The sequence below is a fragment of the Branchiostoma belcheri genome, unplaced genomic scaffold, assembly GCF_001625305.1.
Source record: "Branchiostoma belcheri isolate BF01 breed outbred unplaced genomic scaffold, Haploidv18h27 scaffold313, whole genome shotgun sequence".
Lineage (NCBI taxonomy): Eukaryota > Metazoa > Chordata > Leptocardii > Amphioxiformes > Branchiostomatidae > Branchiostoma > Branchiostoma belcheri.
In genome coordinates this window covers 97,305-111,264 of record NW_017803925.1, presented here as the reverse complement: position 1 = coordinate 111,264, position 13,960 = coordinate 97,305, and the positions used below count along the sequence as shown (strand labels likewise).

Here is a 13,960-nt window from a genome sequence, read left to right as displayed (position 1 = left end):
GGAGCCACACCAGGCGGTATCTACGTCTACCATCGCTAGATGGCTAAAAACTGTGTTACAAGAGGCCGGAATCGACACCTCAAGGTTCACCGGACACTCAACTAGAGGGGCGTCTGTTTCTGCTGCGGCACGACAAGGCGTATCAACCAAAGACATTCTAGCAGCAGCTAATTGGTCTACAGCTTCTACTTTTAAGAAATTCTACAACAGACCGGTGGGGTCAGCTTCATTCGGAAGAAACGTCCTGGCCTCAGCAGCTACAAATCTCACCTGAAGTATTCTGTCTGCCTGACATAAGAGGGAATGCGGTAGACAAATACAAATTGTCCAAACCTAGTGATGGACAGGTGTAGTTGTCTCCACATCCCTCGTTGTCAGGCAGACACCCTCCCTGACTGGTGCAGTTCTCCACGAGTTCCGGCACGACCCATCCCGAGAGGGCTTCGGCCAGGTGGAGCTGAAAAACTTTAGACTGGTGCGCATGCGCAGGGAGGGTGACCCTTCAACTTTGGGCGATACCAACTAGAGTCTACACGGGGGTGGACAGGCTCAATCACCTGAAGTATTCTGTCTGTCTGACAACGAGGGATGCGGAGACAACTACACCTGTCCATCACTAGGTTTGGACAATTTGTATTTGTTCCTCTTGGTGTAACTACCGATCTTGAAGTAGTGGTAGAACCTGGTGTGGCCATGGTCGTTCTTCTAAAAGTCGTTGTTTTCTCTGGTGCAACAGTGCCTTTATAGCCAAATGTCGTTGTTGTGCCTGGTTGTGCAGCCGTGGTCGTAATTTTAGGTGTAGTTACTGTGTTTGGTGCAGTCGCGGTTGTAACTCCTGCTGCTGTTGCTGTGCTTGGCGCATTCGTATGTCCAAAAGACGGTGTTCCTGGTGAAGTCGTGGTCGTAACTCCAAATGTTGTTGTTGTACCTGGGGTAGTCGTGGTCATGACTGTTGTTCCGAGAGGAGCCCTGGTCGTAGCCCCAAAAATATTCGTTGTGCCTGTTGGAATCGTTGTCTTATCTTTAAATGCCGTCTTTGTGCTTGGTGGAGTTCTGGCTGTATCTGTTAATGTCGTCGTTGTGCCTGGTGAAGCACTGGTCGTATCGCCAAATGTCACTATGACTCGTTGAGCCGTGGTCGAATCTCCATATGCTGTTGTTGTGCTTAGTGGATCCGTGGTAGTATCTTTAAATGCCGTTGTTATGCTTGGTAAAATCTTGGTCGTATCTTCGAATGTCGTTGTCGTGACCGATAGAATCGAGGTCTTATCCTCAAAACTCGTTGTTGTGTCTGGTGGAGTCGTGGTCATCAATTGAAATGTCGCTGTTTTGTCTGGTTGAGTCATGGTCGTATCTTTATATGTCGGTGTTGTGTCTGGTTGAGTCATGGTCGTATCTCCAAATGATGCTGTAGTGCCTGGTCGACTTGCGTCTGTATATTCAATTGTCTTTGTAGTATCTAATGCAGTCGTGCTCATATCGTCATAAGTCGTTGTTCCGCCTGATGGGGTCGTAGTCGTATTCTCAAGTATTGTTGTAGTGACTGAGAGAGCCGATGTCGCATCCTCGAAGGTCGCTGTTGTGCTTGCTGGAGTCATTACTGTATTTTCAATAGTCGTTGTTGCGTATGGTGGAGTCATTGCCGTATGCTCAAATATAGTCGTTTGGCTTTGTGGAGTCGTGGTCGTATCTTCAAATATCGTTGTGGTGCCTGGTAGAGTCGTGGTCTTATATTTGAATATAGTTGTTGGGCCTAAAGGAATCGTGGTGGTATCTCTTAATGTCATTGTTGTAGTAAGTGGAGTCATAGTTGTATCTCCAAATGTAGCTGTTGTGCCTTGTGCAGTCCTGGTATTATCTGCAAACACGGTTGTTCTTCCTTTTGAAGCCATGGTCGTATCTCTTGGTGTAATTGTTGTGCTTAGTGGAGTCGTAATCGTATCTTTAAATTTCGCTGTTGTGTCTTGGATAGTGGTCATATGTTTAAATACCGTTGTTGACTGTTGTGGAGCAGAGGACGTGTCTCCAAAAGCCGTTGTTGCTTTTGATGGAGTGGTGGTCGTATCTTCAAATGTCGTTGTTGCGCCTAATAAAGTGGTAGTTGTTCCTCCAAATGCCGTCGTTGTTCCTGAAGGCGTCGTGGTCGTATGATTAAATATTATTGTTGTTTCTGGTGGAGTCATAGTCGTTTCTCTAATTACTGTTGTTGTTCCTGGTGAAGGCGTGTTCGTATTTTCAAATATCGTTGTTGTTCCTGGTTGAGTCGTGGTCGTATCTTCAAATGTCATTGTTGTTCCTGGTAGAGTCGTGGTCGCATCTTTAAATATAGTTGTTGTTTCTGGTAGAGACGTAATCGTTTCTACAAATGTCGTTGTTGTTTCTGGTGGGGTTGTAGTCGTTTCTCTAAGTACTGTTGTTGTTCCTGGTGGAGTCGTGGGCGTATCTTTAAATATCGTTATTGTTCCTGGTAAAATCGTGGTCGTATTTTTAAATGTAGTTGTTGTGCCTGGTGGAGTCGTGGTCGTATCTTCAAACGTCGTTGTTGTTTCTGGTAGAGACGTAGTCGTTTCGACAAATGTCAACGTTGTTCCTGGTGGAGTCATGGTCGTATCTTCAAATACCGTTGTCTTTCCTGGTGAAGTCACGGTCGTAACTTTAAATGTCGTTGTTGTTCCTGTTAAAGTCGTGGTCGTATTTTTAAATATCGTTGTTGTTCCTGTTGGAGTCGTGGTCGTATCTTTAAATGTCGCTGTTGTTCCTGGTAGAGTCGTGGTCGTATCTTCAAATATTTCAGTTGTGCCTGGTGAAGTCGTGGTCGTATCTTCAAATGTCGTTGTTGTTTCTGGTGGAGTCGTGGTCGTATCTTCAAATATTTCAGTTGTGCCTGGTGGAGTCATGGTCGTATCTTCAAACGTCGTTGTTGTTTCTGGTAGAGACGTAGTCGTTTCTAGAAATGTTGTTGTTTCTGGTGGAGTCGTGGTCGTATCTTCAAATGTCGTTGTTGTTCCTGGTGGAGTCGTGGTCGTTTCTTTAAACGTCGTTGTTGAGTCTGGTAGAGACATAGTCGTATCTACAAATGTTGTTGTTGTTCCTGGTGGAGTCGTGGTCGTATCTTCAAACGTCGTTGTTGTTTCTGATAGAGTCGTAGTCGTTTCTACAAATGTTGTTGTGCCTGGTGGAGTCGTGGTCGTATCTTCAAACTTCGTTGTTGAGTCTGTTAGAGACATAGTCGTTTCTAGAAATGTTGTTGTTTCTGGTGGAGTCGTAGTCGTTTCTCTAAATACTGTTGTTGTTCCTGGTGGAGTCGTGGTCGTATCTTCAAATATCGCCGTTGTGCCTGGTGGAGTAGTTGTCGTATCTTCAAACGTCGTTGTTGTTTCTGGTAGAGACGTAGTCGTTTCTAGAAATGTTGTTGTTTCTGGTGGAGTCGTAGTCGTTTCTCTAAATTCTGCTGTTGTTCCTGGTGGAGTCGTGGTCGTATCTTCAAATATCGCCGTTGTGCCTGGTGGAGTCGTGGTCGTATCTTCAAATATCGCCGTTGTTCCTGGTGGAGTCGTGGTCGTATCTTCAAACGTCGTTGTTGTTTCTGGTAGAGATGTGGTCGTTTCTACAAATGTTGTTGTTTCTGGTGGAGTCGTAGTCGTTTCTCTAAATACTGTTGTTGTTCCTGGTGGAGTCGTGGTCGTATCTTCAAATATCGCCCTTGTGCCTGGTGGAGTCGTGGTCGTATCTTCAAACGTCGTTGTTGTTTCTGGTAGAGACGTAGTCGTTTCTACAAATTTCGTTGTTTTTTCTGGTGGAGTCGTAGTCGTTTCTCTAAATACTGTTGTTGTTCCTGATGGAGTCGTGGCCGTATCTTTAAATATCGCTGTTGTGCCTGGTTGAGTCATGGTCGTATCTTTAAACGCCGTTGTTGTTTCTTGAAGAGACATAGTCGTTTCTAGAAATGTTGTTGTTTCTGGTGGAGTCGTGGTCGTATCTTCAAATGTCGTTGTTTCTGGTAGAGACGAAGACATTTCTACAAATGTTGTTATTTTGACTGGTGGAGTCGTGGTCGTATCTTTAAATACCATTGTTGTTTTTGGTAGAGACGTAGTCGTTTCTACAAATGTTGTTGTTGTGCCTGGTGGAGTCGTGGTCGTATCTTCAAATATCGCTGTTGATTTTGGTAGAGACATAGTCATTTCTACAAATGTCGTTGATGTGCCTGGTGGAGTCGTAGTCGTTTCTCTAAATACTGTTGTTGTTCCTGGTGGAGTCGTGGTCGTATCTTCAAACGTCGTTGTTGATTCTGGTAAAGACGTAGTTGTTTCTTCAAATGTCGTTATTGTTTCTGGTGGAGTCGTGGTCGTATCTTCAAACGTCGTTGTTGATTCTGTTAAAGACGTAGTCGTTCCTCCAAATGTCGTTGTTGTTTCTGGTGGAGTCATGGTCGTATCTTCAAACGTCGTTGTTGATTCTGGTAAAGACGTAGTCGTTACTTCGAATGTCGTTGATGTTACTGGTGGAGTCGTGGTCGTATCTTTAAACGTCGTTGTTGTTTCTGACGGATTCGTAGTCGTTTCCCTAAATACTGTTGTTGTTTGTGGTGGAGTCGTGGTCGTATCTTCAAATATCGCTGTTGATTCTGGTAGAGACGTGGTCGTTTCTACAAATATCGTTGTTGTTCCTGGTGGAGTCGTAGTCGTTTCTCTAAATACTGTTGTTGTTTCCGGTGGAGTCGTTGTCGTATCTTCAAACGTCGTTGTTGATTCTGGATGAGTCGTAGTCGTTTCTCTAAATACTGTTGTTGTTCCTGGTGGAGTCATGGGCATATCTTTAAATATCGCTGTTGTGCCTGGTGGAGTCGTGGTCGTATCTTCAAACGTCGCTGTTGTTTCTGGTAGAGACGTAGTCGTTTCTAGAAATGTTGTTGTTTCTGGTGGAGTCGTGGTCGTATCTTCAAATGTCGTTGTTTCTGGCGGAGTTGTAGTCGTTTCACTAAATACTGTTGTTGTTCCTGGTGGAGTCGTGGTTGTCTCTTCAAATATCGCTGTTGATTCTGGTAGAGACGCAGTCGTTTCTACAAATGTCGTTGTTGTGCCTGGTGAAGTCGTGGTCGTATCTTCAAACGTCGTTGTTGTTTCTGATAGAGTACTAGTCATTTCTAGAAATGTTGTTTTGCCTGGTGGAGTCATGGTCGTATCTTTAAACGTCGTTGTTTCTGGCGGAGTCGTAGTCGTTTCACTAAATACTGTTGTTGTTCCTGGTGGAGTCGTGGTCGTATCTTCAAACGTCGTTGTTGTTTCCGATAGAGTCGTAGTCGTTTCTAGAAATGTTGTTGTTTCTGGCGAAGTCATGGTCGTATCTTCAAACGTCGTTGTTTCTGCCGGAGTCGTAGTCGTTTCTCTAAATACTGTTGTTGTTCCTGGTGGAGTCGTGGTCGTTTCTTCAAACGTCGTTTTAGTTTCTGGTAGAGACGTAGTCGTTTCTAGAAATGTTTTTGTTCCTGGTGGAGTCGTGGTCGTATCTTCAAATGTCGTTGTTTCTGGCGGAGTCGTACTCGTTTCTCCAAATACTGTTGTTGTTCCAAGTGGATTCGTGGTCTTATCTTCAAATATCGTTGCTATGCCAGGTTGAGTCGTGTTCTTATCTTCAAATGTCGTTGTTGATTTCAATATAGTCGTGGTCGTATCTTCAAATATCGTTGTTGTGCCAGGTGGAGTCGTATCTTTAAATATCGTTGTTGTTTCTTGTGGAGACGTAGTCGTTTTTAATAATATCGTTGTTGTTACTGGTGGAGTTATGGTCGTATCTTCAAATGTCGTTGTTGTTTTTGGTGGAGTCGTCGTCGTTTCCACAAATGTCGTTTTTGTTCCTAGCGGATTCGTGGTCGTATCTTGAAATGTCGTTGTTGTTTTTGGTGCAGTCGCGGTCGTTTCCACAAATGCCGTTGTTGTTCCTGGTGGAGCCGTTGACGTTTCTACAAATGCCATTATTGTTCCTGGTAGAGTCGTAGTCGTGTCTCCAAATTTCATCGTTGTTCCTGGTGGAGTTGTGGTCGTATCTTCAAATGTCGTTGTTGATTCCAATATAGTCGTGGTCGTATCTTCAAATATCGTTGTTGTGTCAGGTGGAGTCTTATCTTTAAATATCGTTGTTGTTTCTGGTGGAGACGTGGTCGTATCTTCAAATGCCGTTGTTGTGATGGGTGAAGTCGTAGTTGTTTCTCCAAATGCCGTTGTTGTTCCTGCTGGACTTGTCGTCGTATCTTCAAATGTCGCTGTTGTGTCTGGTTGAATCATGGTCGTACCTACAAATACAGTTGTCCCGGGTGAAGAAGTGGACGTGCCTCCAAATGCCTTTGTTGTTTTTGTTTGAGTCGCTGTTGTATCTTCCAATATCGTTGTTGTTTCTTGTGGGGTCGTGGTCGTATCTTCAAATGTCGATGTTGTGCCTGGTGAAGATTTAGTCGTTTCTCCAAACGCCGTTGTTGTTTCTTGTGGAGCAGTTGACGTTTCTCCAAATGCCGTTGCTGTTTTTGATGGAGTCGTCGTCACATCTTTTAATGTCGTTGTTGTTCCTTGTGGTATCGTCGTCGTATCTTCCAATATCATTGTTGTTCCTTGTGGAGTCGTGGTAGTATCTTCAAATGCTGTTGTTGTTCCTGCTGGAGTCTTGGTCGTATCTTCAACTATTCCTGTTGTGCCTGGTGGTGTCGTAGTCCTTTCTCTGTGTGCCGTTGTTTGAGTCGTGTTCGTATCTACAAATACGTTTGTCGTTCCCGGTCGAATCGTGGTTGTTCCTTTTAATGCCGTTGTTGTTTCTGGTGGAACGGTTTTCGTATCTTTAAATATAGTTGTTTTCCCAGGTGTTGCCGTATTCGTATAATCAAATGCTGCCGTTGTTCCTGTTAAAGCTGTGCTCGTCCCTCTAAGTTTCGTTGTTGCAATTGTTTGAGTCGTGGTGATATCCTTTAATAGTGTTGTTGTGCCTGGTAGAGTCATATTCGTTTCCCCAACTGCCGTGGTCGTATTTCCTAATGTTGCTCTTGTGCTTTTCGCAGACGTAGTCGTATTTCCCAATGTCGTTGTTGTGCTTTGCACAGCCATGATTGTATTTCCCAATGTCTTTGTTCTGCTAAATGCAGCCATGGTCGTACTTCCCAATGTCGTTGTTGTCCTCGGTGCAGATTTGCTCGTACTTCCCAATGTCGTTTTTGTCCTAAGCGCAACCGTAGTCGTACTCCCCAATATCGTTGTTGGTGTAGCCTTGGTCGTGCTTTCTAATGTCGTTGTTGTGGTTGGCGCAGCCTTGGCCGTGCTTCCCAATGTCGTTGTTGTCGTTGGTGCAGCCTTGGTCGTACTTCTCAAAGTCGTTGGTGTGCTTATCGCAGTCGTGGTCGTACTTCCCAATGTCGTTGTTGTGCTTGGCTTAGCCTTGGTCGTACTTCTCAAAGTCGCTGTTGTGCTTATCGCAGTCGTGGTCGCACTTCCCAATGTCGTTGTTGTGCTCGGCGCAGCCTTGCAATGTCGTTGTTGTTCTCGGCGCAGATTTGCTCGTACTTCCCAATGTCGCTGTTGTCCTTAGCGCAATCGTAGTCGTATTTCCCAATGTCGTTGTTGGCGTAGCCTTGGTCGTACTTCCCAATGTCGTTGTTGTGGTCGGCGTAGCCTTGGTTGCAATCTCTAATGTCGTTGTTCTGCTTGGCGTAGCCTTGGTCGTAATCCCCAATGTCGTTGTTGTGCTTGGCACAGCAATGGTCGTACTTCTAAATGTCGTTGTTGTGCTTTGCGTAGCCTTAGTCGTACTTCTAAATGCCGTTGTTGTGCTTGGCGTAGCCTTAGTCGTACTTCCAAATGTCGTTGTTTTGCTTTGCGTAGGTATGGTCGTACTTCCCAATGTGGTTGTTGTGCCTAGCACAGCCTTGGTCCTACTTGCCAATTTTGTTGTTGTGCTTGGTGCAGCCGTGGTCGTACTTACCAATGTCATTACTGTGCTTGGCGTAGATTTGATCGTACTTCCTAATGTTGTTGTTGTGCTTGGCGTAGCCGTGGTCTTAATTACCAATGTTGTTTTTGTGCTTGGCGTAGCCTTGATCGTACTTCCCAACGTCGTTGTTTTGCTTGGTGTAGCCGTGGTCGTACTTCCCATTATCATTGTTGTGCTTGGCGTAGACTTGATCGTGCTTCCCAATGTCGTTGTTGTGCTTGGCGTAGCCTTGGTCGTACTTCCTAATGTTGTTTTTGTGATTGGCGTAGACTTGATCGTACTTCCCAATGTCGTTGTTGTACTTGGCACAGCCGTGGTCGTACTTCCCAATGTCGTTGTTGTGCTTCTAGGCGTAGCCTTGATCGTACTTACCAATGTTGTTGTTTTGCTTGGCTTAGCAGTGGCCGTACTTCCCAATGTTGTTGTTGTGCTTGGCGCAGCTGTGGTCGTACTTCCCAATGTCGTTGTTGTGCTTGGCGCAGCCTTGGTCGTGCTTCCCGATGTCGTTGTTGTACTTGGCGCAGCCGTGGTCGTACTTCTAAATGTCGTTGTTGTATTTTGTGCAGCCGTAGTCGTACTCACCAATGTCGTTGTTGGGCTTGGCTTAGCGATGGTTGTATTATCAAAAGGTTCTTTTGTAGTTGGCGTAGCCGTAGTAGTATTGTCAAATGTCGTTGCTATGCTTGGCGCAGCCGTGATTGTATTTCCCAATGTCGTTGTTGCGCTTGACGCAGCTGTGTTTGTATTCCCAAATGTTGATGTTGTGCCTAATGCTGCCCTTGTTGTTATTGTAGACGCTGCTGTTCTTTCTCGCACAGCCGTTTGTGTATTTCCAAATGTCGCTGTGCCTGCTGTAGCCGTTACTGGATCTTCAAATGTCGCATTTGTTGTTGTTGCAAAAGCTGTTGTTGTTGTGTCTGGGGAGACTGTGGTCATAGAGGGGGAAAGGGGATGAAAGAGGAGCCTGTTAATCGCCAGTGCTAATATATGATAAAATACATGCGCCATGGGCAAAATAATGTTTGTATTGATAAACAGCTTGGGTCGTCAACGTCGGACATTTTGGCCTTGAATGTTAAATAACACTTTCTTATCGTGATTCATTTGTTTTAAGGATAATCAAAAGGCGTCTTTTTAAATATACCTATACTGGCGTTGTTACATTAGTTGCATAGAAAAACATGCATGTCGTCTTACGTGTGCATGTTGGAACAGGGTTACTCCAAGTTCCGTCAGCTTGGCACGTCGCAGCAGCAGCGCCGTTCAGTACGTATCCCGTGTTACAGGTGAAGGTGACCCCGTTTGGGTAGGGGACCGCTCCGGTAGGACTCACGGTTCCGTTATTCGGGGCCGTCAGAGCCGGACATTGGACCGCTGTAATAGAAAACATTCAATTAAACATATAGCTTGAAGGGAAAATATCACACGTGTGCCCTTAGCTGAGTAGGATAGGTTATGGATATATCGTTTATGACAGGAAGCGCAATACAGGCTCTCCAGGCTCTATGTATTGATAAAAAATTATCACTTTGACAGCGTAAATTGACGCCTGATTACCAAATGTTGAATATTGATTTTGTCACTTTGTAAAATTACATTTTCCTGTGTTTCAAGTCAACCTGACCAAGTTGGAATAGAAGTGTGGACCAAGTCCATAAACATTTATTATATTATGTTTTATTTTTTTTCTTTAAAAACATAATAGATACACATTCATTAAACAACGTCATTTAGAGGATTTTTTCTCGAGATGAAGATATTCTAAATGGCATTCTTGTGTGTCTACAATGCTTTAAAAACGGAAAGTACATAAGCAGTTACCTTCCAGCACCCTCTAGAATATGAAGTGAAAGCATAATACAATTCACTCCCCATCCCAAACGTTGCAAGCCATCTTACGTGTGCATGTTGGAACAGGATTACTCCATGTTCCGTCAGCTTGGCACGTCGCAGCAGAAAAGCCCCTGAGTCGGTATCCAGTGTTACAGATGAAGGTGACACTGCTTGGGTAGTATATAGATACGGTAGGAGTCACCTCTCCGTTAGTTGGGGCTATCAGATTAGGACATTGAACCGCTGCAATGTAAATTACAACATAAATTAGTGTTAAGCATATACACTGGGCACAGAAAGTTGTAAAAATTCAAATTTGTTCGATCATATTTGCGTTCTTTCATTAATTTCAACATGTTTTATATCATTAAAATGCATGTGTAATTTCTATTCCCATCTATTGCGGTTGTAAATTCATTAAGGAATGTTACTAATAAATTGTAATGAGTATTAAATAGTCTTAATATGGGCAGTAACTAAGTACCAATTCGATAGACAATTGCAAGGAGGTCGTCTTACGTGTGCATGTTGGAGCAGGGTTAGTCCACGTTCCGTCAGCTTGGCACGTCGTATTAAGAAAGCCGTTCCGTACGTATCCCGTGTTGCAGATAAAGCTGACCACTGTCTGATAAGATGCTACTGTGGTGCTGAGCGCTCCATTAGCTGGGGCCGTCAACGTTGGACATCTTATGGCTAAGACGGTTAAAATCCTGTTATTATGGAGACATCTACAAAAATTAAAGATGTTTCAAATTGTGTCTTTTGAAATTCGCCTGTCTGTCATGTAATGGTTTAGATACAGAAAGCATACACGATCACCTTGTAATAGTCTTTTTTACTATCTGATAAGTGTCAACTTGCAAGTCATCTTACGTGTGCATGTTGGAACTGGATTACTCCATGTCCCGTCAGCTTGGCACGTCGCAGCAGCAGCGCCGTTCAGTACGTATCCCGGGTTACAGGTGAAAGTGACCCCGTTTGGGTAGGAGACCGCTCCGGTAGGACTCACTGCTCCGTTACTCGGGGCTATCAGAGTTGGACATTGGACTGCTGTAATGGAAATAACAAAATGTGTGCCTCCTGTTGAGTAGGGTATACGTATGGCTAGGTGCTGAATTGATATTACAAGGCATAAACCTACAGAATAGGTTCAAGTTCCGTGAACTGAGTTCATAGACATCGACTACCGTAAGAAGAGGTCTGATTGCCAATTTAAAATATAATAAGTAGCGATCTTTTTGCTTCCATCCTAGTGTAGGTGTGTAAAAACTACATATTCCCGTAATAGCAGTAAATTTGACCATGAACGGTTTGGTAGGTGTGTGGTCCGAAAGGACATGATCTGCCTATATATTGAATATGCAATAATGACGTCTTTTATATGATTCTTTCTATCATCTTTTGGATACAGAAAGCTTTCGAAATTACCTCACACGACCACAAATTTTAATCATTACCTTCGCCAAGAAGGTTATGTTTTCGTAGGCGTTCGTGTGTCTGTGTGTGTGTGTGTGTGTGTGTCAGCACGATAACTCAAGAAGGCTAAGATGGATTGTCTTGATATTTGGTAGGTGGATAGGTCTTCATGAGACGTGGAACTGATTAGATTTTGGGCCTCCTAGCGGCTTGTTATGGTACTGCAGCTGAACTTCTGGTTTTAATATCTCGTGATCTAGACATGTTAGGGTGATGAAATTTGGATGGTAGGTAGCTCTTATGCTGGGGAAGAAGTGACGTGAGTTTGGGCCCCCTAGCTGCTTGCTCAGGAACTGCAGGGGCGTTAGTTGAAAAATGTTTAAAGGCGGATAACTCAAGAACCGATTGATGGATCATCGTGATTTTTGGCATGTAGGTAGCTGAAGTGATGCTTGACATAATAATATTACAATTATGCAAATATTAATGTAATTTGCATAATTAATGAGGAAATTCTATAAATCAGCTGCATTCCATGATAGGACTATTCAAGTTTGTGACATATGTAATTAAGAATAGCAGAAATACAGGCAGATATCAATTATGCAAATGAAGACTTAATTTGCATAATTAATGAGAAAATGTTATAATTACATAGTGGTAACTGCCTGGTATTTCATACTTGAGATATTTGAAAGTTATGTGAAGGTGAACATAATTAAACATAACTTATTTAAACAAGGACCTCATTTGAATAATTTATGAGGAAATGCTATAATGGCAGTCTTTGATAAGACAAGACTGTCTTCTGGTGTAGAATATGATCAACAGATATAATTGATGCAATGTAGGATCTTATTTGCACAATCAGGGGGATTAATCTCTAATGTCTTAGTCATAAAGGCTAACATCATTTGGCGAAGGTATGAGATCGGGGAACTCTAGTTTACTATAAGGTTAATGGTTTTGTACTAAAATTAGATAAACATTACTAGATTAAGCATATAGACATTGTACCTGTACATGTTGGAACAGAATTGCTCCATGTTCCGTCAGCTTGGCACGTTGCAGCAGCAAAGCCGTTCAGTTGATATCCCGTGTTACAGGTGAAGGTGACACTGTTCGGGTATGCGATCACTTCGGTAGGACTCACAGCTCCGTTAGTTGGTGTTGTCAACGTCGGACATTGAATCGCTGAAATGAATAGTACAAAACTATTGCTTATTCGAAATGAAATCACAACATCTAATGGGTGAGTTATGTTGAGTAGGATTCGTAGATGACTAGATGTAGTCTTGGCCAACAATGCCCACTGATGGTCATCAGTAGGCCTAAGAAAGTAAATTACAATTAGATAGTTTTTTTAGCGTTTACAATTTTCAAGTCGTCTTACGTGTGCATGTTGGAACAGAATTGCTCCATGTTCCGTCAGCTTGGCACGTTGCAGCACCAAAGCCGATTAGTTGATATCCCGTGTTACAGGTGAAACTGACACTGTTCGGGTAGGAGATCACTCCTGTAGGTCTCAGCATTCCGTTAGTAGGATCTGTCAGAGTCGGACATTGGACAGCTGCAATGAAAAAAAAAAACTATTTGTATCGAACATATAGCTATAAATAAAATCACAAAACCTTAAGCTTTAATACATTTTGCGTCCGTTCTTTCAAGTTGGATACGAATTTCTGACCGTTAAATTGACGCACCTATGACCAAGGATAGGCAGTAGTCCAAATAAATCAATACTTCGATAGAGTTTGCTACTTTTGTACCATGCATATGCTTGTAGGTTGACTTACGTGTGCATGTTGGAACAGGGTTAGTCCATGTTCCGTCGGCTTGGCACGTCGTATTGGAATCACCGTTCAGTACGTAACCCGTGTGACAGATGAACGTAACCACGGTCTGGTAGGAAGTTGATGTGGTACTGAGCGCACCGTTGGTTGGGACCGTCAACGTCGGACATTGATTCTCTAAAAATGTCCAAAATTTGTAACGAGAAGTAAATATGATTCTATGAGTGACGTATTTTCATATATGCCCGTCTTTTATGCTATAGGTACAGGGAGCAATTGAGCAACAGAGTCGAGAGTATTCCGCCACATGCCATGTTATTCATAGGAGGTGATATGAATGCTCAAATTGCAAAGGGTCATTCCATCCACAAGGTATTAAACCGTAACGGTCTGCTCTTTAACACCTTTATAGAGCAACACAACCTTGTAGTTGGTAACATCTCCTTCCGCAAACCTAGCCGCAAACTTTGGACATTTCGATCACCAAAGGGTGACCGCTCCCAGATAGATTTAGCGAGGTCTTTACCGTAAACGATGGCGCAACAGTGTTAAGGACTGCCAGGCATACTCCTCTTCGAACCCAGTCGGTAGCGACCATCGAATTGTGACTGCCACTGTTAAACTCAGCCTTAGAGTGTCAAAGAATGCAGCCTCGAAGAAGCTTTTCTGGAGTGCGGTTACAAAGAACAAGCAACTGGCATCCAAGATAGAGGATACAGTCAAATCTCGTTATGAAAACTTACCCCTGTCTGAACAAAACTACACATCTTTTGTTAACATTGTCCACAAAACCGGCAAGGAATTGCTACCACGTAAACCTCGCCGAGCTCAAGATACCAGAGACGCTGATCCAGTAGTAACAGCAAGGAAAGCAACACTCAGAGCACCTACTCGGAATGTACAAGCAGCACAGGTCAACCTGCGGAAAACCTATGATCGCTGCGAAG

At 43.5% G+C, this 13,960-nt stretch overlaps 1 protein-coding gene across 1 annotated transcript in view; it reads right to left on the bottom strand.

Annotated features, from left to right (window-relative positions):
- LOC109474734 (sushi, von Willebrand factor type A, EGF and pentraxin domain-containing protein 1-like) overlaps window positions 1-13,960 on the bottom strand; it is a gene marked incomplete at its 5' end in the record, with an annotated part of 46,591 nt that overhangs the window by 15,907 nt on the left and 16,724 nt on the right. The window contains 6 exons of the mRNA XM_019775095.1: window positions 9,169-9,345; window positions 10,324-10,497; window positions 10,678-10,851; window positions 12,238-12,414; window positions 12,614-12,808; window positions 13,014-13,190. Of these exons, the coding sequence (XP_019630654.1) occupies window positions 9,169-9,345; window positions 10,324-10,497; window positions 10,678-10,851; window positions 12,238-12,414; window positions 12,614-12,808; window positions 13,014-13,190 (1,074 nt within the window). The remainder of the gene's footprint in view (window positions 1-9,168; window positions 9,346-10,323; window positions 10,498-10,677; window positions 10,852-12,237; window positions 12,415-12,613; window positions 12,809-13,013; window positions 13,191-13,960) is intronic.